We start from the raw sequence: 23672 nt of genomic DNA on the forward strand, positions 1-23672 counted from the left end.
TTTAGGCCTCTTGCTATATTCAGGCCGCTTCTCAGTTAACGGAGAAGAAATTTCTAGCTGATTTATAAGGCCCAGGAAAGAAGTACGCCGTCGTTGGCGTTCGTCTCAGCATTCCTCTCGGCTCTGGAAGAGATTCGCCCGTGTCTCGTCAAGATCGTGGCTGTCTCTCGCTCACTTCATGTTGGATCCTCAAACAATAATTCGCAGCTCATAGCTGTCACTTGTTAGAGCTTCTCCTTGGCTTCCGGCTACCATGACCTAGGAGCCACGTTGGGTCGAGGATTAGAGACACAACGTGCAGTATCGGCACTCTCATTCAAGACATCGCCCTAGTGCCTCGGCCTACCTACGCTACAGGAAAGATTGTGTCATCTCCGTCTTTCTCCCGTCGACGTATTCTTATCTGAGAGATCGACCAGCCAGCCTGCTGCCCAGTATCAAGTCTACCACGCAGTTGGTGTGGTCCGGTCCCTTTACGCCTCTTGGCCGCCTTCCATCCCGTCAGCACGTCTCCGTCACCTTCACATTTGTCCCCCCCCCCCCCCTTCATCCTTGTATCCCCGCGGCAGGGCAGGGGATTTCTTGCGGGATAATCAATCCGGTTTAGCGTCTTGCTGTTCCGGAGATGCATCAACCGTCTTCGATCTTCAAGAAGCATATGACTATCTGTTGCAAGCATTCATATAAGAGTGTTCCTTGAGCCTTCCCAGTAGCCATAACCGTAGATCTCACCATCCAGACAATCGACAACATCAGCAACCAGGTTCTTTTAACAAGCCTCGAGCTTCGGAATCCTTTTCTACGTGGGTCATCACTGGCGACTAACACGAACCCACGACGTTTACCTACGCCTTAAACCACACGACACCGAAAACTACGAGGAAACAGCGCAATCATCATCACCATGCAGCTTTCCGTTCTCTGGAGGGCACCTGAGGTGAACCCTATCAATCGCAAAGCGCGCAGTATCCCTGTATTCAACATTTTCAATGTCTACGCACGAGCTTTCCACTTTTCGTGGCTCGGTTTTATGATTGCCGTGCGTATAAGTCTTGGTGGTCTCTTCCGTGCATGTGGACTGACATGGCGATAGTTTTGGGCCTGGTACACGTTTCCGCCTCTTTTGACAGTCACAATCAAGAAGGACCTCAACCTTACTACGGCACAAGTCGCAAACTCCAACATTGTTTCTTTGGTCGCAACACTCTTCATGCGGCTCATCGCTGGACCCGCCTGTGATCGCTTCGGTTCGCGTATCGTCTTTGGCTCGCTGCTTCTCATCGGCACTATTCCCATTGGCCTTGCACCGCTGGTCAAGGACGCCACAGGCTTATACATCTCCCGCTTCTTCATCGGTGTTCTCGGTGCTACTTTCGTTCCTTGCCAGGTGTGGTGCACTGGGTTCTTCGATAAGAATGTTGTTGGAACCGCTAATGCCCTGGCCGGCGGCTGGGGCAACGCTGGTGGTGGAATTACCTACTTCGTCATGCCCGCAGTTTACGACTCTTTTGTTCACGCACGCGGCTACTCCCCTGGTCAAGCTTGGCGGTTGACCTTCATCGTACCCGTCATCTGCCTGTTCTGCTGTGGTATGGGTCTTCTTCTCCTGTGCGAGGACACACCGACGGGCAAGTGGGCAGATCGCCACCTTCATGCCCAAGAGAACCTCCACTCTCACGGCGTTGATGCCGCTGTGCGATCCGACGTTGTCGATGTTCCTGGCGGTATCACTGACCGCAACAACACGGGCTCCATGGCATCCGATGAGGAGAAGAACAGCACTCACGGCAAGAACGGTGTCGTTTCCGACCATGAGGCCACCCTCTCTCGCACGGAGATGATTGAGACGGCTCAAGCTGATACTATCGTCAACCCGTCCTTCAAGGAGGCCATGCAGGTCGTCTTCTCTCCTCAAACCATCTTCCACGTAGCCACCTACGGCTGCTCCTTTGGCGGCGAGCTCGCAATCAACGCCATCCTCTCTTCTTACTACCTGAAGAACTTTCCTTCCCTGGGCCAGACTGGTGCTAGCAACTGGGCTGCCATGTTTGGCTTCCTCAACGTCGTCACCCGCCCCGCTGGCGGTGTCGTGTCTGATCTGCTTTACCGCTATGGTGGACAGAACCTCTGGCTTAAGAAGGGCTGGATCACGACTTGCGGCGTTCTCACCGGCGCTCTGCTCATTCTCATCGGTCAACTGAACCCTCACAACGAATCAACCATGTTTGGTCTTGTCTTCCTGATGGCTGTCTTCCACGAGGCAGGCAACGGAGCCAACTTTGGTCTCATCCCGCACGTTCACAGCTATGCCAACGGTATCGTGTCTGGTGTCACCGGTGCCGGCGGAAACTTTGGCGGTGTGATTTTCGCCATCATCTTCCGCTTCATGGACCAGGGAACGAACTATGCAAAGGGCTTTTGGGTTATTGGCTGCATTCACATTGCTGTCAACCTATTGGTTTCTTGGATTCACCCGCTTCCCAAGGCTCAGCGCCACTGAGCGCAAGGACGTTCACGAACATTAATGACTTTTGGTTACGATTGGTTTCTTGTCTCATAGCTCGCTTTATTTGAATAGGGTCTGAGCCCGGTAGACTGGCTTTTGGGGGTCTGTCTGGAGTATGGAACGGACAAAAATGATATCCACTGTTGGCATTCTTAGTAAATAATTCGATTTTGCGCAATCTTAGCTCCGTCTACAACGTATACAACCACTTCTGGGCCTTTTTCGTCGTGACTTTGTACTGATGGCTTGGCTGATGTGGTTCGACTGCACCGAACAGAACAGTGATGGAGTGTCAGAAATTGTACCTCAACCGGGAACCAGTGAGTGAGAGCCCAAGTGGGAAGTTCACTGACGCTTAAAACATGCGTGCATATGAGGAAAGAGGCGTACGTACCTCACAAACAGACTTGTCTGATGACCCACGTCGAACTTGCGGCATCGTGGATCTCAAAGGAACAGGTAGCTTCCCGGAGTGCCGCCAACACTCTAAGTAAGCACCTCCCCACTCTCCTGTTCTTCCTTTCCGCCTCCACATCATCAGGTCCCGGCTTCCCGTCCTTCTATTCACTCCCCCCACTGAGGGTCTGAAAGATAGGAGGGACATTGCTCCGTCCGAGGAAGCCACCTCGCTACTCAGGTACGTCATGCATAGGAATCGATTGCACAAGCGCCATAAAGATTGCGTGTAAATTATGCTACTATTCTCTCTCTTTTGCTAACAACATTGCGGGAGAAAACTCTTGGTATCATGACCGGAGGTCTCTGTGCAGCAATGGCATCTGAGACAGGGATTTTGGCAGGACGGAGTTAGATGGAACGACATTTCAGTTACCTACAGTATACGGGGTATCCTTTGAAAAGACATTCGAAATCATAAGTTAGCCAGTAATGAACGGATCTTCGTCTTGCCAACCATCTCCGTTGCAAAGTTTTGTGAGCGCTTGCCAGTGAACGCCATTTCCAGCCTAATCGTGGTGTGGATTGGAAGTCAAGACAATCATAACTAACATGCTGATCATCATGCGAACAGCGTCGGGATGATGAGCAAGTGTGATTGGCTGCATGAGAAATGTCGTCGACAGGTAGGCCCACCTCGTACTCGAGCGCCTGATCACGTGAAGACGAGATGCTCCTTGGGCAACTGACTAAGCCAAGACGCGACGACACGCTAGCTAAAGTGGGTGGGGGAGCAAACGCGGTACGCACTTTCAGCGTGATGGACCGGGTGTAAACACCAACGACGAATCTTGCAACGACCACCAAAGAGCCTCGACCGTGCCCAGAAACGTCTCCCAATGATGTTCGGAACACCCCAGGTATACTACCTGCAGTCGGATAAATGACTCGAAACAACCTTGGGGACCATCTCTCCTGGCTGCTAAGCAACGTCGCGCTATCTAAACCCACCGATCTCGCCTTTCCACCAGCCCACGACCCCTCCGGTGCCGACTCTTCACAATCCCAGAGCCGCTTTGGTAGCTCAAGCTCCCAACAAGAGCTTCCGACTCGACCAAATCCCCAGTCAATACCTGGCAGGACGCATGCAGGATCTGCACTTCATGTCCTGGACGCGGTGGAACAGCCACGGGACTCTAGGGTGGCAACAACGGGAAACTCCGCGTCCATGGCGAGATTGACATCTTCCACAAGGCCTAGAAAGCCCTCGCTGGCGGTGAAACAGCAGCAACCGCCACAGCAGCTGTTGACGCCCTCTTCGACGACGAGTGGTGGCAGATTTCAGCAAGCTTACACAGCTAAGCTTCGGCAAGAAGGTGAATACAGACTATCCATCTGAAAGTACACTGACTGACCGACTGTAGATGCAGAGAACGAGCGGAACCGGGCTGCTCCATCATCTTCGCAAGAAGGAAGACACAAGCCGGCGCCGGCACCCACGCCGGACTTCCTCGACGACGACGATGACGAAATTCTCGACCTGACTGGCAATGATACCGTTTTGTCATCAGACTCAGTGGGATTTGATGATGGGGTTACCATATGGAACGAGGCGCATGCGTCAAGACCGGAGCCGCTGAGCAAACGAGGGCAGAAGCGGAAGAGCACTGAGATGAGCAAAGCGGGTGACTTGGAGTCGGATTCGGACGAGTTCCCAGACATCTACAAGACGTTAGGAACACCTGCGCCAAAGGGTAGTCGTTCGGTTAAGGGACCGAGGACGATTCCCTCCAGTATTCGTCGAGCAACTACCGACAAAGGGGTCATTGAAGAGCGTACTATTACACAAACAATCAGTCGGACCCAGCGTACCTATAGAATGTCTGAAGAGCCTACTGGGAACGGCACACCGCGACGATTACCTATGGCTTCGGGAGGTCAGCAGGTGCTTGGTCGGACACCAAGCAAGGCTTTACGGATATCGTCAAGTCCAGAGTCGAACTCCAGAGTCGGGTCACTAGATCTCCAAGCACAGAAGCAACGCAGCAAACCCCGGGTAATACAAGATACGGATGACGAGTTCGATGACGGGGATCTTGATGAAGAGCTTCTTGCTACACCAAGCCGCCACACAGGCTCAACGATGCCGTTTACGAATCCTAGGTCAAGGCCAGCATCGATTCCTCTCGATGACACCATGCTATCTGATGGGCTTGTTGCTCCTGATACCCCCTCCAAACCTACCTCATCGGTGCTGCGACCGGAAAGCCACGAGGCTTCAGCCGAGACGAACTATGCACCCTTGCCATCCCGGAATCAACCGACGAATTCCACGTCCCAGCAAAGCACCTCTTCACAAACGCAAAAGTCTGCTGTGCTTAAGTTCATTCTAAATAACAGAGACTCCCTCAAGGCTAGGGAGAAGATGATTCAAGACCAGCGCGATCAGAACCTGAAGGACTATGCCAGGGTCTTACGAGAAGGCACTAAAGAAGATCGTGCCCAACTTAAGATCGCAAAGGAATTGTTGCTGAAACAACAGGCTGGGCTGGAGGAAGTTTCTGAGCTGCTTAATGCACATGCGGCACTTGAAGATGAGAGAGAGTCTCTCGCAATGCAGATTGCCGATGCATACAGCGAAGGTCGCGATACTGAAGAGGAAGAGAACCGCTTAGATGAAATCGCCGACAAAGTCAAAGATTTGGAGCAGTCCATCGATGAACTTCTCCCTGGTGTCGGCATAGTGGACGAAACCTTCATCGAAGAATACCGCAGATCCAAGTCCGTGGTCATGAGCACGCAGCCTGGCCACAAAATGTCTTCTAGGGCATCCAGGGATATACCAGGACTCACGGAAATGGATAGTCAAGTCATTCACCAGACACAGTTCCCCGGGTCGTCAAGGCTTACTGACCCAAGAGATCACTCGCCGCCGCCGTTTCCCCGGAGTCGACCGGCAGCTCCAAGGAGTGCGAAACCTGTTGCACCAAGTGCCAAGCCCCGTCGACGCGATGAGTTCGAAGATGAATTCTTCGATGATATTGAAGACGATTACGGCGCATTCATTCCTCCCCCGCCACCTGTGTCTAGGCCAACACCAAATCGAAAGAGTCCTCCCAAGAAAGCGGGTCATTGTGCTCAAGACATGTCCAGCGACTACGGCGATGATGCAGACGCGGACATGCTTGCACTGGCTCACGACTTCGAGCTTCGGCAGTCTTCGTCTGCCGAAACAACGAGAGGCCGCAGTGCACTGACTTCGACATCGGGCAATGCTGTTCAGCCTTTGAAGGCAGTCGAACCACTGAAGAAGAGAGAGCCTTCGAAAGCGAAGTTGTCAATGCCACCAGAGCTGATGAAACACCCTTGGTCAGCAGACGTGAGGAAGGCTTTGAAAGACAGATTCAGGATGAGAGGGTTTCGCTCTAATCAGCTTGAGGCTATCAACGCCACACTCGGAGGCGAAGATGCTTTCGTGCTGATGCCAACCGGCGGCGGTAAATCCCTTTGCTACCAACTTCCAGCTATTGTTACTAGCGGCAAGACGAGGGGAATTACGATTGTCGTCTCCCCTCTGCTTAGTCTTATGCAAGACCAGGTGGATCACATGTCAGCTGTCAATATTCAAGCTGTTTCGCTCAATGGCGAGACGAGTTCCCAGAAGCGAAGTCAGATTTTCTCTTCGTTCAAAGAGAGGAGCCCGGAACTCTACATCCAGCTGCTCTACGTCACGCCGGAGATGCTGAATAACAGTGACAACTTCATGAGGGCCCTGACCAGTCTTTACTCCAACAAGCGGCTCGCACGAATCGTAATTGACGAGGCACATTGTGTCAGTCAATGGGGTCACGACTTTCGACCAGACTACAAGGCACTAGGCAAACTTCGCAACCACTTTCCTACTGTTCCCATTATTGCACTTACGGCCACAGCGACTCAGAACGTCATTGTCGACATCAAGCATAACCTAGGCATGGACAGCTGCCAGGTCTTCAGCCAGAGCTTCAATCGCCCAAATCTCACGTATGAGGTTCGACGGAAAGAGAAGGAACTGATCCACAAGATCGCTGATTTGATTATGTCCAAGTACGACGGACAATGTGGAATCGTCTATACTTTGTCAAGGAAAACTGCAGAGCAAGTCGCCGAGAAGCTGCGTTCTCAGTATGGCGTCAAAGCAAGTCACTACCACGCGCAGATGACTCCTGAGGACAGAATCAGAGTACAGAGGGAATGGCAAGCGGATAGGATCCATGTCGTTGTAGCGACAATTGCGTTCGGCATGGGCATTGATAAGCCTGACGTCCGTTTCGTTATTCACCATTCGATCCCCAAGAGCTTGGAAGGCTACTACCAAGAAACAGGGCGCGCTGGGAGAGACGGCAATCCTTCGGACTGCATTCTATATTTCGGTTATCAGGATGTAGCCACACTGAAGAAGATGATTTCGCAGGGCGAAGGAAGCGAGGCACAAAAAGAACGGCAAAGAATGATGCTCAATCGAGTCACTGCGTTTTGCGACAACCGGGAAGACTGTCGCCGCGTTGAGATTCTTCGCTACTTTGGCGAACAGTTCAACTCTGACGAGTGCGAGAAGACCTGCGACAACTGTCGAGCAGGCGCTGTCTTTGAGCAGCAAGACTTCTCTGAACTTGCCGTTGGAGCTATACAGACCATTCAACTTCACGAGCGCCTGACTATAAACCAGTGCAGTGAAATCTTGATGGGAAAGAAGTACCAAAAGACAATTGATCCGCATCCTGACGATCCTCATGGTATCGCAAAGGGGATGAAGAAGCATGAACTCGAACGCATCATCGATAGACTTACAGCTGAGGAGGCCCTAGAGGAGGAGAATGTGGTGAACAAGAGGGCCGGTATCGCGATCCAGTATCTCATCGTAAGTTGCTCTACTGCTTATATCTGGCTCTATTCAATAAATCTAACACGTTCGTAGCCTGGTCGCAACGCCCACTTGTTTCTCAATGGCCGACGCAAACTATTGTTATCGGTCCAGGTTTCTGATAGGAATAGGGAACCATTGGCCCCAAAACCCAAAAAGCGGACCCAAAAGAGCAAGAAGAACGAAGAGCAGGATCTGGACGAAGAACCGCCGAGGAGACGCCTGCCGCCTTCGACCAACGTGTCTTCGCCAGCGCAAGCTCGAAGAACGCAAGACAAGAGGTCAAAGGGCAAGTCCCTTGCGACCGTCATCGATTCTGACGAGGAAGACGAGGTGCTAAGGCAAGAGATGGCAGAGGAAAGTCTTTCGCTACACGCAAACGGCTACATCAAGGATGGCTTTGTCATGTCCGACAATGAAACTGACGATGGATTTGAGCCACTGCCCCCACCTCGAAAACGTGGGAATGCCTCCAAGCCGGTTGGGCCCCGTATCGAGGAGGACATACGACTAGGGGCACTTGACGAACTGCACCAAGACGTCGTCCACAATTTTGTCCAGGAGGCTAAGCAGCTCGAGGAGTCTCTGCGGAATGCGCAAGGGCTCCGAAAACCTCTGTTTTCCGAGAAGAGTTTCCAAGAAATGGCTATCCGGTGGACAGAGACTCTCCCTCAAATGCGACAAATTTCAGGGATCGAGCCAGAAAAGGTGGATAAGTTTGGGAGCAAATTCGTGCCCCTGATAAAGCGTTTTCACAGCAATTACAAGGCAATGCTCAGCTTTGCGGACGAAGACGAAGACATGGAAGCCGAAGAGCAGAGCATCGTCGATTTGATTAGCTCCGACGAAGACGAGAACATGGATGATGAGGAAGAGGAAGAGGAATCTTCGAAGTATTTCAGTAGTGGACCGCCTCCCCTCGCGCCTTCTGTCCAGGAATGGAACCAGCGAATGAAGGAACTAGATACGGCGCCTCCGAGCCGAGCCTCATCGTCAACTTCGACAAGGGGGCGTGGTGGTGCTCGAGGCGGTCGGAGATCAGGGGGTCGCAAGGGATCCAGCTCATGGGCAAGCAAGAAACAAGGAGGCGGCGTTACCAAGAAAAAGGCTTCTGGCGGGGCAAACAGAAGAAGCAGCGGCGGAGCATCAGCTTCGAGAAACAGCGCCGTGACCAGCTACTTCTCCAAGGGAAAGAGAGGTGGTGGCGGTGGCGGCAGCGGTATCGGGCTAATGCCACACTGAGAAGCCGGTGAGACGGGCTAGCATATGATATATGTGTTGGTATGGAACTAGACATACCTAAAGGGATACAACGGACGAGAGGAACATCAAACATGGATGGGGTCAGGAACACAAGACACATGCTCCACTTTATTCGAAAAGCAAACATTCATGAGGCAGGGGGGAAACGGTCGTGACAAGTTGGGGGAGAAGAAGTTTTATACCTTTCATGTCTCAGGGCGGCGATGGAGCAAGCGATTCCGTACGATGATGATTTTAGGGGCAGGCGTCGCCCGGTCTACAAGCATTCTCTCAGGCGCAGCATAGGCACATTTTGGCATTTTAATGTTGACCATGAATGATTAAGACATGTATTCCTCTGCCGTACTCAAGATGCTCCCCGATGTCCACAACCTTTATGGCAAATGATTCTCTTGCTTCATAACATGACCAGACTAGCGCTAGGTTTTACTCAGTCCCAATTCGACCATGATGTATGAGAGTAACTTTGGGACTCGAAAATACGGATTATCAATTTGCGTCTTTTCGCGTAGCTAGCTATCTAAACCCTCCCTCTACGCGTCTCCTGCCCTCCGGCCCATCCCACCATTCCCGTGAGATATCAGTGTCATGAGGGGTATAAAGTCCGTTCGCGAGGTCCGATCCATTCGTTGCAATACAAGTGGTGTCTTTTGTTTTGTTTGTTTTTGAGGGTATAGCCTCGGGTTCATCGGAGCGCGACTTGGGGTTTCCGTGCAGTGCATCGTGACGGTGATGGCTCACGATCATATTGGACCTTCCCACATTCGTCCGAAATCAGACTCCATGTTTCCCCTCCTGGTATAATACTAAAAAGACCGTCAGGCAGGTATCCTCCTGCCCAAGATTGAAAACTCAAACGCCCCTCGACGGATCCTAATCCGACGCCTCGCCATAAAGCAAATAAAGTAGGATCAATCAGTGGCACTGCCGTGAAAGAGGGTATTCGAATATGTACAAAATTCAATATCGTGGTGTGATGCCAATCCGGCCGAGGCAAAGCAAGTCGAAAACGACTCAAGCCTTGTCCTCCGTTTCTGCCATTGGTGCTTCGTCAAGTCCGCCAGCGGGGTTTGCCTGTCACCTCAGCTACCGCCTCGTTTTGCTGCGTAATTGTTGCCAACGGAGAACTAAAAACCCTCCTTTGCCTGGATAAAAGAGACTCCTAGCCCCTCCATCGAGGCTTCTGGCTAGAGGTGCTTTTAGACAGCTCTGGAAGAGTCTTGCGTGTAGTATTCCGCGACACTGATCGGGTTGGAGGGGTCTCCATGCCACCTGTCGTACTGCTTGCTTTGAGTTGTGGCAATTGGCTAGTTCGACGCGTCGATGCCAACGAGCTTGCAGGACGGCTTGGTACGGCTCTGTCGGCAAATGAGTGAAGCTTGGGTGGTTGAAGAGAGGCACGTCGGCTGGACTGAGACTCCAGACCGGACGTAGAGACAGATGAAGACAAACGCGGCTTAGAGAGTGTCTGCTGAGAATACGGGCCAGGTGAGGCCAGACGCTCCCTAAAAGACAACTTCGATGGGGCTCTCTTCGTAGGTGTGTCCTCGGGCATGGGCGACGCGGATGAATCTCTGGTCAGGGGGCTCCGAAGGGTTGGCAACCTCGTACCGCCGGGCGATGAAGATCGCGGGGTCAAAGAGGATGATGGACGGGCGGCTGGCGATGTCTTCTTGGCGTAGGGGCTAGGGCAGGTGAGGGTCAAGGGTTTGAAGTTGTGACCGATACCAACATCAGTAGTGTTGGTCGAACCATTCCACCTGGGCCGATTAGGCTGCGTGGAAGCAGGTCTGGGGATATTGCCCGCAGATGGAGTGCCAAGCCTCGAAGTCATGTTCGACAATCGAGGTACCAAGGGCTTGCGAGGCATTTGAGAGGAAGGTGTTGGCAACGACGACTGTCTTCTTCCCGATGGCTGCGGCAAGTGACTGTTGGTGCTCACAGAACGGTTCTTGGCCATCTTGTTTCTGGGAGTGACTGGCTCTAATCCGAGACTCGACATAATTACCGAGGAAGGAGGGGAGCTGCCGGGAGTATCGCGGCCACTACCAATCGTGGAGCGATCATTTGACAGCATGCTGGAGATAGAATCCCTCAACTGCTGGCCTCTGGTATCCACGTGAACTTCGTCCACAACCACGTCCATCTCTCTCATCTCATCCTTGATCGATTCCCATTTCGCCTGCATCTCGGCATGCAAACGTAGAATTTCGCCATTGACAGTTAAGCGGTCCTTAACACCCTTGTCGATGATGGCCAAAACTCGCTCGATAGCTGGGCCATAATGCGTCTTCTTGGCGTCGTAACTCTCGATCTTTTTGATCATTGTCGGTGGGTTGCTCAGATGCATACCGGTGTCGACAGCTTCCCTTAGCTTGATCATCGATCTCTCAACTGATTCGATCATCTTTTGGGCCTGTCGTCCTGCTCCGCGAAAGACAATGACCCAGCGATCCTCACCCAGCTCCTTACGCAGTGATTCGGCATCCTTTTCCAGCTTTTTGTAACTGCCATCGAGACCTGTGCGTCGCATGTCCAATTCCTCACAAGCAGTTGGGAAAGATTTCTCGGCTCGGGCAGCGAACACCGCGAGCCGCATAGGGAGGAAGTCTAGCGATGCGCGCAAGGGTTGCATCCGCGCGAATAGGGCTAGAAGACTAGAATCATCTTGTGACAAAGTGGGTGTAGGGGTTCCTGGAGACGTTGATCCAGGACTGAGCGGAAGACCAGGTAGGCTGAAGCGGTTTTGCGCTTGCATCCTGGCGACGGGAGGAGGAGTATCCTCAACAATATTCTCGAGGTCTCCAATGTCGACGCCGTCGCCACCTGCGGCAGCCATCAAAGACTTGTGGCGTCTTTCTTCCATCTCGAAGACCAGACGGCTCAGTTCGTCCATTTCGCTTTGGATGTCTCCCAGAACACTGTTCCACAGTTCCTCCCACTCCATCGCGATTTCGACTTGTCCTTTGACGGTATTGAGTGCTGCTTTGATGTTGGCCCATTCCTCGATGATGGACTCCATTTGGGAGACGGCGCGATGGAGATCTTCGGGCGGAACGTCGGCAATGTCTTCGCGGCCTTGCAGTTCTTCGATAGCACCGACGTACACTTTAATCAATTTCTCGAAGCGATGTATGGCGTTCTCGACCTCTTCGTATCCTTCGCGACCTCCCGCCGCGGCCCACTCAACGTCATCATCGCTATCCAGACCGCCAATAACCTCTGATGCCTTATAGATCCAACTTCTAATTTGCTCCGCAGCGTTGATCAAAGCTTTCGATGCGACCTGTGCTGTCGGGATGGCAGACACCTTGCTGGACAAGGACTCTGCATCAGGAAGCTGGAGTGATGTAAGTTGAGCTAGCTGATTGGCGAAGGATGCGCGGGAAAGCGTGTAGATGGAACCGGGTCGCTGATGACCGGGAGTAAAGTATGACGCAAGATCAGGCGTAAACTCGACCGCTGGCACCGGCGGTGTATCTTTCGGAGGTGGAGGTGGTGGTTGATCGGAGGCGGGAAGGGCTCCATTGCGTTCGAGATGCTCTCGTCTAGTCTCAAGTTGTACCTTGGTACCGTTCCCATTGGTGTGGTCAGGCAGACGGTATTTGTGTGTCTCCATGTCCAAGGGCGCCGTTGTTATGATCTCGGGTAGGACAAGAGACGCGCCCGGGGCAACGTCTGGCGAGGATGACAATATCCAAGTGTTGGGGTCTTCTCTCGAAGCAGTAGAAGATGCAGTCTGTGGTCTCGGGTCGTCGGACGATGTAAAGCCCTTCCAAGGGCGACCGCGTCGATTGATCTTCGATTCGACGGAACTCGCCTTATGGTTCTCGTCTATCAAGCGAATCTGGTCTTCAGGCAGGCGCCCAACTTGGTCTTGTTGAAGTGGTTGGTCTGTTGACTTCTTGTGCGAGGTAAAGCCGAGCGCTTTCAATCGGGCGGCGAGATTGGGTGAGGGTTTGCGAGTTTGTTTTGCCTTATTCGTTGTAGGGGAGCCTGCTGGTGTGGTGTTTGTGGATTTTGAAGTTACTGTGTTATCATTTGTCGGTCGTGAGGACGGTTTGTTTTCGGTGGTGTCGATGATGTTGTTGTTTACAACCTGGGGCTGCGGGTTTAGCTGGAAAAGTTGCGGGCTGGAGACGTCAGAGAAGCCAAGGGTCAAGTGGTCTGCCGTAGTAGTGGCTTCCTGGGCCTGCGCCTGGTCCTCCGCGTGCAGCAGGCGCTGTGGTTGGTGGCTGGAACACGAGTCTCCAGAGGGGACAACGGCACAAGCAGTTGTATTTGTGTTGTTGCAGCTGGCCTCTGCCTCTGCAACCGATCCTTCCGTGGCTGACATTTGTTCTTAGTGTTTTGTGGGCAAACCTTCAATTGACGTGACAGCCCTTTCGCGGTTTTCTGTCCTTGATTCTAACGCAGGCCCCGCGCGCCTCTGTAGAGACAATCGCCTCTTGCAGTTAATTCTGCTGCAGTACGGTACGTGGCCAGTCGGAGACGGATGACAATGAGAGTACGACTGAGCTGGCTCGTGGATAGGCTGGGTCCGGTGGTCCTGAGCTCGAGTGATAACTGGGTCTAGCAGACTGATCCTCGCCGGGTTCAGTTGGGTCATCTGCGGGTTGTCGAATGAGGAGGATCGATGAGCGGCGCTGGAATGCTGGGATTGCTGGATGCCTGGGCGAGCTCGTCAAGCGCACTGTTGTCAGTGCCTTAGTCGGTGGGGTACGCCGCAGCATTCAGCGACCAGGGAGTCTGGGGGAGCCGGCGAAGGGAATGTAATCGTTGTTGGAGGCAAAAGACATACGCCGCAGTATTAGGTATGGGAGTGCAGACGCCGGTCGGTACTGGTGTGGTTCTTTGTTGGGCGTCCACGCGATTGGGCTGGGATGCAGAGGCAATTCGTCCAACAAAGCGCCAAAGATTTGAATGGATTGCCTAGCGCGGCATCGGAAAGGTAAGGGTGAGAGGTACGTATGGGAGATGGACGGGTCTCGCAAGACCTCGGGAGTTTGGAGACCAGCAGGATGTCAATTCAGTCTCTGGCTTAATTGGCGTTCGTTCTTTGCTCGGATCGGTCGCATGCGATTATGCTGGGTTGGTCCTTGCTCCGGCGCAAGTAGGAGTAGGACTAATGTAGGCGAGGAATCTCCAAGAGCGATCGAGGAGGGACGAAGCGATGAATTCAAAGGCGTCGTGTCTTGTAGTAAGGCGCCCGGGTCGACTGGGTGAATGAGGCAGAAGGGACAAAAGGAATGGAAGAAGCAGAAGAAGAAGACGAGAGGGATTGGGCAGCAGGAATGCTAGAAACAGTGTGTGAGGGAGCGACGACGAAAGTCAAAAACGTTCTCCGGAGTGTTACCTCTGGCGGAGTATTCGTATTAGTCAAGATGAGGTGGAATAAGGTATGGAAAGAAAGCACTGGCCAGAAAGAAGGAAAGAAGGGAAGAAGGGAAAAAGGAAGGAAGGGAAGGGAAACGAGTGCCTTCCGAGAATGAACTCGAATCGGGGGGGGGGGGGGTTGGAGGGGAACGATTTAGGAATTCGGGAAGGAAGGCGATGAGGACCTGGGCGATTTGCACAAGACGCGGCGGGCTCGTTTTCTTATCCCTTCATCAACGGCGTCCCGTAAATTGTGATACTTTATTGATTTGCACGAAGCTGCGCAAGCTACATCAAGCTAGCCTCTACCTTATTCTGGAGCTGAGCCTTTCCCTCATCTCTCTAACCTTACCTCGACTCCGTGACCCATCGTCAATGTTACACGGAGAACTCAATAGAGCATGGAGCCACAGACTGATTGTGACAAGACGAGACTTGACTCAAGCATGAGCTACAACGCCCATCTGCGGCCTCCTTCTACCAGTACGACACATCACAGCAAGCTGTCTCACAGACATAACATGCAGCCATTGAATACATATATCTTTGTGCGTCGCCATCGTCAACACTTGACGACTAACACCGTCTGTTCCTCGACCACAGTTACATCGGCCCAAGCTTACTTATCTGCCCAGTCGTTCTCGACGCTCGCTCCTTGGCCCCCGGACGATGAAACATCCTTCGACTCCTTGCACATGTCCTTGTTGATTTCCTCCGAAAAGTTTCGCCATATTCAACAATCATCGTCTTTGACACAAAAGACGCCCGCATCTATTGAAGCATTCGTCGAGACATGTTTTCCCTTTGTACGGGAGCAAGGTGGTGGCATTAGCCTTTACTACCACAAGCTAACTTCGGACATAGCTGTTCATCATGTCGTTTTATGCTCAGACAACGAATGAACGTCTCAAAAGATGGATTTCAAGGTACTCGTCTCTAGATTGCCGCCACCAAATGCACAATCTCGAACAAATTGTCAACAGAGTAGTGATTGTTCAACCGTCAACGTATCGACCGGCGACCATGCCCCATGTCGCTCACGAACCAAGAGTTTATTGCTCTTAGGGTCTAACATTAGTGCCCTTGCAATCCCCGAGTGGACCACCACGTTGCTCGAGACAGCTCTTATTAGAGAGCCTTGACCATATTTCCGCAAGTTACGACGTTGCAGTGGTATCACCACTTGTGGCAGCTGATGTCCTCTCCTCTCCGCCGACCCTGACCGCAGCGGCAGACCTCGTTCCCCGTTCTGGACTGGTCACCCGCTAGCTGGCCGGGAGTCCTGGCTCTTCGGAAGCCCGTGGAAGATTGGATGAGCCGGGGGGACCCTGCGTCGTGGGCCAGCGGATCGGGAGCCGTGGGCCGTAGGGCCTCGACGCTTCGCGCACAGTTCCAGAGACCCGGACATGTCCTTCTTACTTCTCGGCTTGGGCAAGGGCTGTTGCATCAACCACAGTTGACTGATCGGTATTTCATATGCACACGTTGCGTTTCAAGAACCAGCAGCACGAACCGTTCGGCGCCTGATGTTTCTCACATGTGCCAGTCCAACAGGCATAGCCGTTGATACGCTGATACTACGTCAGGTAACAGAATCTAACAGAATCTAACAAAGACTCACACATTTCGGGACAAGTGTTGTCGGATTGAGCCGCGACACCAACGGCTAGTGCTGCATAGCATGCTGCATATTAAGACGTCGGGCTTATGCAAGGTACTGGCAGTTCTATTAACGGCAATAGGTTGGATGAATGTCTCTCGCCCAATTTCCTGAGAAACTTGGATGCACGTCATACCCATTTCTGCCTGCACAGGTTTTGTGCTCCTCATTTATATACGCATTGGTACAGATCACGGATGAGGTTGAGCACAACGCCATTGATTATTTTGGGAGAGGAGTCGTGAGTGGAGAGGTTAGCCCCTCAAGCTGACATAGAGTTGTCTGACGCGATGGCTTGCATATTACTTGCATTACCGGAATCACCAGGGGGCCAGAATGGAAAATGACAGAGATGCGGAAATGGAGAGTTTTGCACTCAGCATACCTAACATACCATGCTTGAGAGCACAGAAGCAGAAGAACAAGGGTGAGGGCAAGACACAGGCAGGCACTACTTCACCTAAGACTTTTCAATGCAGCATATATCTTTCATATTCCGAGGCCGCAGCGAACTTGCAGAATGTCTCTTCGGAACCTATCGATCCACTTGCTCGGAGAATCAAGATGTTGAGACACTGACAAAAGGTCGGCCAGCAGACGAATAGAGCTTCTGCGGGACAGGGTCAAGCATGGGGCAATGGTCTAGAGTCTGGCGGGAATGGCCGAGCCGCGACACGGATAGGGCAAGAAGCAGAAATGTATGGCCCTTGGCGCCATGTGGCTGAGGTTGCGCGATAATTAACAGCCATGCTTAGTCCTGTTTCTCTCGCAACTTGTCTTTCTGCGCTCCTTGGAGAGCACCCATCATTTTCGTGCATTCTGGGTGGGAAATCCTCAGTATATTTGCCGACCAACCAGCGAGGAAGTTGATAGCGATGCGGGAGGGAGCCCGTGTTTGGGATTGACGAAGAAAGAGGGGGGTTTGTTGGTCTGGTTCATCTCGATATCGGGAAACACGGAGGCTTTTGGCGGAATGAGATTATCCACTTGTGCTTTGTTGGCCGGACGAGCTGCTGCCAGCTGGACATTATTTATGATTTGTGCCCCTGAAAATGTCATCACCACGGGAATCCGACTTGCAACAAGGTAGAGGGATGGGATAATGAGCTGCTTGCGATGCAGGAGGGCTGATGTTTCTCATGCCTAGGGCAGCTTTATCATATGGCTAGGATAAAGGTTGAGCTCGTTCTGGGCATCTTTACGCAGCTTGGCCATTTGCGCGTTGCTGAGTCGATGTTCATGAGTTCCCTTTGAGAATGTCTGGCTGAGATTCAGCGGTCATTTACTTCGCACTTAGCGCATCCTGACGAGTTTGTGGCGGAACGAGTAGTCGGCGATCCCCTCTGCCCTAGTGTATGTACCTTAGTGAGGAACACATGAAGTTGGAGAAGCTGCTGATATGCCAATCGTTCTTTCGGGTACCTACGCTAGCTACCCACCTTCAGGTCCAGTTGTGGAAACCAACTTGTTCCGTTATTCTTTATAGTAGGCCATACGGTCGTACCTGTCCGAGGTGCTGCGTTTCTTTTTGAACTCGAGAAGAGCCAACCAGCCGTTTTGTAATATCTCTCCGAATTCCGAAAAGAAAAAAAGGCAATCACACACAATCGAAGATAACGGCTTCCGTTTCACACGTTCCATCGTATCCCTCCAGCTCCAGCCTCCAGACTCACACTTGAAGCAGCAAGCTCCAAGGTCCCGCGTCCCGCATCCTACGTCCCACCTTCCCCTCTCCTTTCCTTTGCACGCAACAGGCACCCTCGACGCACCCCACCTTCGGAGAAGACGCGACGTTCAATTTAAACCGTCCCTTCCTGGCAAGTCGCGAGCCACTCGATTGGACCCCCAATTTGCCCGCTGGAGACTTTCCCTCGTCAGAGATTCGCCCTCGGCCTTTCCACACATCTCCACTGACGCAACCGGGACGAGGATCTTGGTGCCAGAGACCGCCAGGCGACCACACACTCCCGTCACACACCGCACCGGACTCTTTCTTTCACCTAGGTACCTTGCCAGTGCCTTACGCTGTGGCCAAGCTCAACACAAACCCCTGACACCAGAGAGTCGCGTCTTGTCACAGCCCGCAGTCACGCAGGCACGCCTTACCCTCGACCGTTCCTAGCCCACGACGAGCCTTGAAGAGACGAGACTTAGCTTTCTTTTGCCCTACCGTTGCCAACCTACCCTGCCTAGCCAGTGTTTACCGTCCGGGGTTATTAGTCCAAGAAACTTTCTCCGTCCGCTTCGTTCATTCTGGGGACCGTCTAATCACCACTCGCTCGCTTCATTCTTTTTTGGCTTTCACCTGACCAAATAATTCGCCGTACGTCCCTCGAACCACCAGCACACGTTTCTTCGCGAGCGTCAACCGTCTTGCTTGCCGACCCTCTGGACGCTGCTGTGCACCCAGTTTCCTTTATACGACCGTTTCATTTGCAAATAGACCTCTCCGACCTGTACATACCTTGAATCGTTGCTACATTGGTCATCGCACCCCCTCACGTTGCCTATCGCATAGCTTTGAGACCACCGCCGATACCTAGCTGAGACGAGACGTCGACATCATCTGCTCGACCGCTACCGCACCCTCCACAATATCACGTACCCGCCCAAGAGCTTACACATAATCCAACCAGGCTCTCGAGCTTCAGAGCATTCGACTTTCTCAGCATAACCGAAATAATGGCCACGGCAAACGAAGAGACGCCGTCGTTCCGATGCGACTCCCCATCATCAGATGCATCTCCAACCCCAGCTATTGGCGCTTGCCCCGAGCTTTCTCGCTGCGTCTCGACTGCTTCTTCCGTCTCCCACGGATCTGCCACCGAGGGCAACTCTCGCGAATCTCTGGGAAGCTTCCGAGGCAGCACCTACTCCAGACAGTCCTCTGGAAACTACAGCCGCCGCTCCGATATCAGCTTCGCATCGTCTCGACAGTCCACTTGCAGCAGCGTGGAAGTTGGCCGCTCTTCTAGTCGCCGCCGAGGCTTTGTTCGACCGCAGGGCACCGACTTCGCTGCGAGTGCTCGTCACAGAGAAAGCGTACTCAGCCTGGGAAGCATCGCCCACCTACAGTATTATTTTGCGCGGACCGGTCTTCTCGACGGCAAGGGTGCTCAGCTAGCAAGAAAGAACAAAGCCAAAGGAGGACTGGATCTCTCCTCTGTCAGCAGCTCCAGCTCGAACTCGCCAGGAATTGTTGATTCGGGGGGGAACAGCCCAGAACTAGGCTCTCAACCTTTTGGCGCAGGACCCATGGTGGAATCGCCTACCGATGACCACTACTACTCTGACGATTTCGAAGAGGACCCGGATGTTCTGCCTCCGACCGCGAGCACTTACATTCACAGAAACAAGCCGGTGCCGAAGCCTCCTACGATCGAAGAGCTCAAGGCGGACTTGACAGGATCTCTCGAGAAGGCGGCTCAGGCCTTGAGACACGCAAAAAAGCATAGGGATAGCAGCCCTGTGCCGGAACTGCCGGAGATTCCTACAAGAGGACAAAGCGAGCCTCCCAAGAAAACGTCAACAGGCTGGCACGAGGTTCAGGGCATGCACATTCTTGATGTCATGACACTGGCCATTCGAGCTGCCAGGAACTATTACACGGCGCATGAAGTCCCCGAGCGACTGGACGCCATCAAATCTGAAAAGGAAATCCGCACAGAACTGCTCTCTGTCATGGAGACCTTGAAGCAGATGGCAACTCGACAATGGTCAGGCGGAATGAAAGACGAGGAGCTGCGCATCCTCGAATCGTGGATTTCCGGACTTTTCAGCATGTTGAAGATTGAAGAGGAGATGATTGAGGCAGAAAAGGCGGAGCGAAGCTCTTGGACATGGCTGCAGGGTGACTGGGCTGGCAAAGAAGTGGAAAGAGAATTAGCTTTCATGGCTTCTCTCGTCCCTCAGGCCGACCCGCTACCAGACTACACGCCTGCAGCTCACGCAAGCGAGTGTCCGACGCCTTATCTCATCAGTTTGCAGAATGGCATTCACCTAATTGAACTGCACAATGCGGCGGTGAAGAGGTCAAAACGGCGATTCGGCTTGATTACTACATTCCATACCGACACAGACAAGCCGTATCGGTCTGCAGACAATATCAGATACTGGGCCAAAGCAGCAGAGCTGCGCTGGGAAGTGCTACTCAAGGTGGACGCCTTGGGTATTGTTTACAATAATTCTCCCGAAGTCTGGGTTAACTTTGAGAAGGCCATCATGGATTGGAGTCGAAAGGTCCGCGAGGAGATCACTTCTGAACTTTTGGGCTAAGCTTTTGCTTGTCCTAGGCTGCTGTCGTTATGATTTACGCACCCAAATACCCGTCTTTTCTGGAGTTCTGTGGTGGAATTTGGTTTTCATTTGTTGCGTTTACCCCCTAAGAGGCTTCGGATCTATGCACTACACACGCACTCGACGGTTTGCATGTTATCTCGCAATACCATCTAGATTACGGAGATTTCAGGAGATTGAAGTGTGGAAAATTGATGGTCCATCAATGGACGCGAGATAGGATATTCGGGCGTTGGACAGTTGTTTCCTACCATTCTTAGTACATAACTTTACTGGAGGCTTGTCCCTCCCAATTGATATTGATCTACGACCACTGCGTTTTTGAACCTGCCTCGATATCTGAATGCTTGAGATTTCGGTGCCCGATTTGCTGGATGTATAACATATTCTGTGGGGTTCTCCTGACGAGAGGGAGGCTTGAGTAGTCATTAATGTGCTTTTCACTCGGGAAAGCTATTCAAATTGAAGCTCCCGTATTAATGTTGCCCACCTGAACTCATTCCATCTCTCATAGTCCAGCATTGATAGAGATTTGAGGCCGCGTTCAAAAGAGGGCCGATTTATCAGACCATCGAAGCCACAGTAATAGGCTACTGGTGAAGTGAGCTTCGCTAATACTTCTCATCAATGCACAGCACTTCAAGCTGAAGCCGTCATGTTCCTTGACGATGACAGGAGCTAAGAATTGGCCGGGAGCTGGTATTTCCCGGGGCCGAGACTACAACCAATCAGAGCAAAGTGGCAGAGCTTCGGTGGCCACAGGGATAGGGCGCTAGTCGGAGCTGAGCCGTGCTTCCCTTTGAGGTAGAAGGCTGCAGTGGGACGTACGTCGACACCACAACCTCCGAAAACAACGATCTGATTACCACACGAGCTACCTCACCCACTCCCATCCACCAACCGACCCAACCTTCGAAACTCGAAACCCGAACGCGATCATCCACCGCCACAGCACCCCCTTCCGAACCGCAGTCATTCCATTTCCTCGACGAGATCAAGGCAGTAGCCCTTTCCTCTTCAACTTCCCACATTCAGAGATGTCTTCCGACGAGGAACGCCAGAAGGCTCTCGACTCGTACCGGGCCAAGCTGCTCGAATCCCGGGAGTGGGAAGCTAAGCTCAAGTCCCTGCGGCTCGAGATCAAGGATTTGCAGCGGGAGTTTGACAGAACCGAAGACAACATTAAGGCGTTGCAGAGTGTCGGTCAGATTATCGGCGAGGTCCTTAAGCAGCTCGATGACGAAAGATGTAAGTGAAGGCATCCCCATCCCGCTTTCCGCCTCCGATGGACACCGTCCCCGCCCCACCACCACTACCTACCACGATTGCCGCCAAGAACGAGACGCGAATGATTAGGACTCAACTTTTGCTAATCAACGTTCCCATTCACGAATAGTCATCGTCAAGGCTTCCTCCGGTCCCAGATATGTCGTCGGATGCAGATCAAAGGTTGACAAGGTCAAGCTCAAGCAAGGCACGCGCGTGGCACTCGATATGACGACACTCACGATCATGCGTATGCTTCCCCGAGAAGTCGACCCCCTCGTCTACAACATGTCACTGGAAGACCCCGGTCAAGTCAGCTTCGCTGGTATCGGTGGACTGAACGACCAGATTCGCGAGCTCCGCGAGGTCATTGAGCTGCCACTCAAGAACCCCGAGCTCTTCCTGCGTGTGGGCATCAAGCCGCCCAAGGGTGTTTTGCTTTACGGACCTCCTGGTACGGGAAAGACGTTGCTTGCACGTGCCGTGGCAAGCAGTCTCGAGACCAACTTTCTCAAGGGTAGGTCTACTCCGTTGGGAGTGGTCGCAGACGGTAGAAGGAAGTGTGCTAATGAGGTCAAACAGTTGTTTCTTCAGCAATTGTCGACAAGTACATCGGAGAGTCTGCCCGCCTGATTCGCGAGATGTTCGGCTACGCCAAGGAGCACGAGCCCTGCATTATCTTCATGGACGAGATCGACGCCATTGGTGGACGCAGATTCTCTGAGGGAACCAGTGCGGATCGTGAGATCCAGAGAACGTTGATGGAGTTGCTCAACCAGCTGGACGGTTTCGACTACCTCGGAAAGACCAAAATCATCATGGCCACGAACAGACCTGATACCCTCGATCCCGCGCTGCTTCGTGCTGGACGTCTCGACCGCAAGATTGAGATTGCCCTGCCGAACGAGGTCGGCCGTTTGGAGATTCTCAAGATCCATGCCCAGGGCGTGGTGACGGAGGGTGAGATTGACTTCGAGAGCGTGGTGAAGATGAGCGATGGTCTTAATGGTGCGGATTTGAGAAACGTCGTGACAGAAGCGTGAGTGACTGCACATCTTGACAGCACCCGTAATACCCGAAGCTAACTAGTAATGCCCAGTGGTCTGTTTGCCATCAAGGATTACCGCGACGCAATCAACCAGGACGACTTCAACAAGGCAGTACGCAAGGTCGCCGAGTCGAAGAAGCTGGAGGGCAAGCTCGAGTACCAGAAGTTGTAAGGTCAGAGAGGAGGCGACATGGTGATTCACGGGATGAGGCGCGGAGGAGCAAAGGAAAGACATCGAAAGGGGCGGCTGGATCGAGCATCGTCGGTTCTCAGCCGTTTAGAGGGTCTTTTAATGTGTTAAACAGTGTACAATACCCGAGTCCAGGTTTGGGGTTGTTTGCCATGGGATCATAGAGACGTACGGTGTGGAATAGAAGCAGCTACGGGATCCCAAAGATGAAACAAGCGCATGCACAAGCAGTAATGTCCATCGTTGACGGCGACATTGTACGGATGTATATTAACCCGTATGATCAGCTTGCATTCCATGCCCGCGCAACAAGACCTATACGAAGCGCTTTGGCGTTTGTATCAAGAAATATCATGAAGAATGCATGGCCATGGTGAGTTTTCTTATCTCTGCGCCCTTAGAATGTTCCCTGGTAGGTAGGTAGGTATTTTTGGGGGGCCCGAGTCTAGGGTAGCCCGTAGCTGTGAGGCTCCATTTTTGAAGCTATTGATAATTGCACAGCCTCGACTGAGCTGGGGGGCTGGGTACGGGGTGTGGTCCGGCGCGGCGGCGCCACGTGCCAGAGTGCCATCTTATTGAACTGCTCAACAAACAATAGTGTGTCTGTACTCGAGAGCGCTACTCGCTGGCAGAAGGCCTCCGTTTACTCATCCACCTCGGTGCACGGCGAGGATGCCGTGTTAGGCCAGTCACCAATGTCGAGTTCGACACGGGCCTTCATATCTACAGCAGGCCCCCCGAGTAAGCGTAGGGCTGGGGAGAAAGGAA

At 52.7% G+C, this 23672-nt stretch overlaps 6 protein-coding genes across 6 annotated transcripts; 4 read left to right on the top strand and 2 right to left on the bottom strand.

The window, feature by feature from the left end:
• Positions 1-904: 904 nt before the first annotated feature.
• Positions 905-2500, top strand: CPAR01_02773 (nitrite transporter; the record flags this gene model as incomplete). Its single annotated transcript, XM_060487060.1, has 2 exons — positions 905-1039; positions 1094-2500. 2 exons carry the CDS (start codon positions 905-907, stop codon positions 2498-2500), a joined length of 1542 nt encoding a protein of 513 aa, XP_060354388.1.
• Positions 2501-3845: 1345 nt separating this feature from the next.
• Positions 3846-9047, top strand: CPAR01_02774 (RecQ family ATP-dependent DNA helicase; the record flags this gene model as incomplete). The annotated part of the gene is made up of 3 exons (XM_060487061.1): positions 3846-4278; positions 4327-7802; positions 7860-9047. 3 exons carry the CDS (start codon positions 3846-3848, stop codon positions 9045-9047), a joined length of 5097 nt encoding a protein of 1698 aa, XP_060354389.1.
• A 1183-nt stretch (positions 9048-10230) lies between these two features.
• CPAR01_02775 (uncharacterized protein) lies at positions 10231-13404 on the bottom strand (the record flags this gene model as incomplete). Its single annotated transcript, XM_060487062.1, has 1 exon — positions 10231-13404. One exon carries the CDS (start codon positions 13402-13404, stop codon positions 10231-10233), a length of 3174 nt encoding a protein of 1057 aa, XP_060354390.1.
• A 3534-nt stretch (positions 13405-16938) lies between these two features.
• CPAR01_02776 (uncharacterized protein) lies at positions 16939-17163 on the bottom strand (the record flags this gene model as incomplete). The annotated part of the gene is made up of 1 exon (XM_060487063.1): positions 16939-17163. One exon carries the CDS (start codon positions 17161-17163, stop codon positions 16939-16941), a length of 225 nt encoding a protein of 74 aa, XP_060354391.1.
• Positions 17164-18786: 1623 nt separating this feature from the next.
• On the top strand, positions 18787-20379 carry CPAR01_02777 (uncharacterized protein; the record flags this gene model as incomplete). The annotated part of the gene is made up of 1 exon (XM_060487064.1): positions 18787-20379. The coding sequence occupies one exon, from the start codon at positions 18787-18789 to the stop codon at positions 20377-20379; it is 1593 nt and encodes a 530-aa protein (XP_060354392.1).
• Positions 20380-21437: 1058 nt separating this feature from the next.
• Positions 21438-22886, top strand: CPAR01_02778 (26S protease subunit rpt4; the record flags this gene model as incomplete). The annotated part of the gene is made up of 4 exons (XM_060487065.1): positions 21438-21648; positions 21797-22183; positions 22249-22705; positions 22766-22886. 4 exons carry the CDS (start codon positions 21438-21440, stop codon positions 22884-22886), a joined length of 1176 nt encoding a protein of 391 aa, XP_060354393.1.
• Between the last annotated feature and the right edge of the window lie 786 nt (positions 22887-23672).

Source organism: Colletotrichum paranaense, assembly GCF_030867605.1.
Source record: "Colletotrichum paranaense strain IMI 384185 chromosome Unknown Scaffold_2.1, whole genome shotgun sequence".
NCBI lineage: Eukaryota > Fungi > Ascomycota > Sordariomycetes > Glomerellales > Glomerellaceae > Colletotrichum > Colletotrichum paranaense.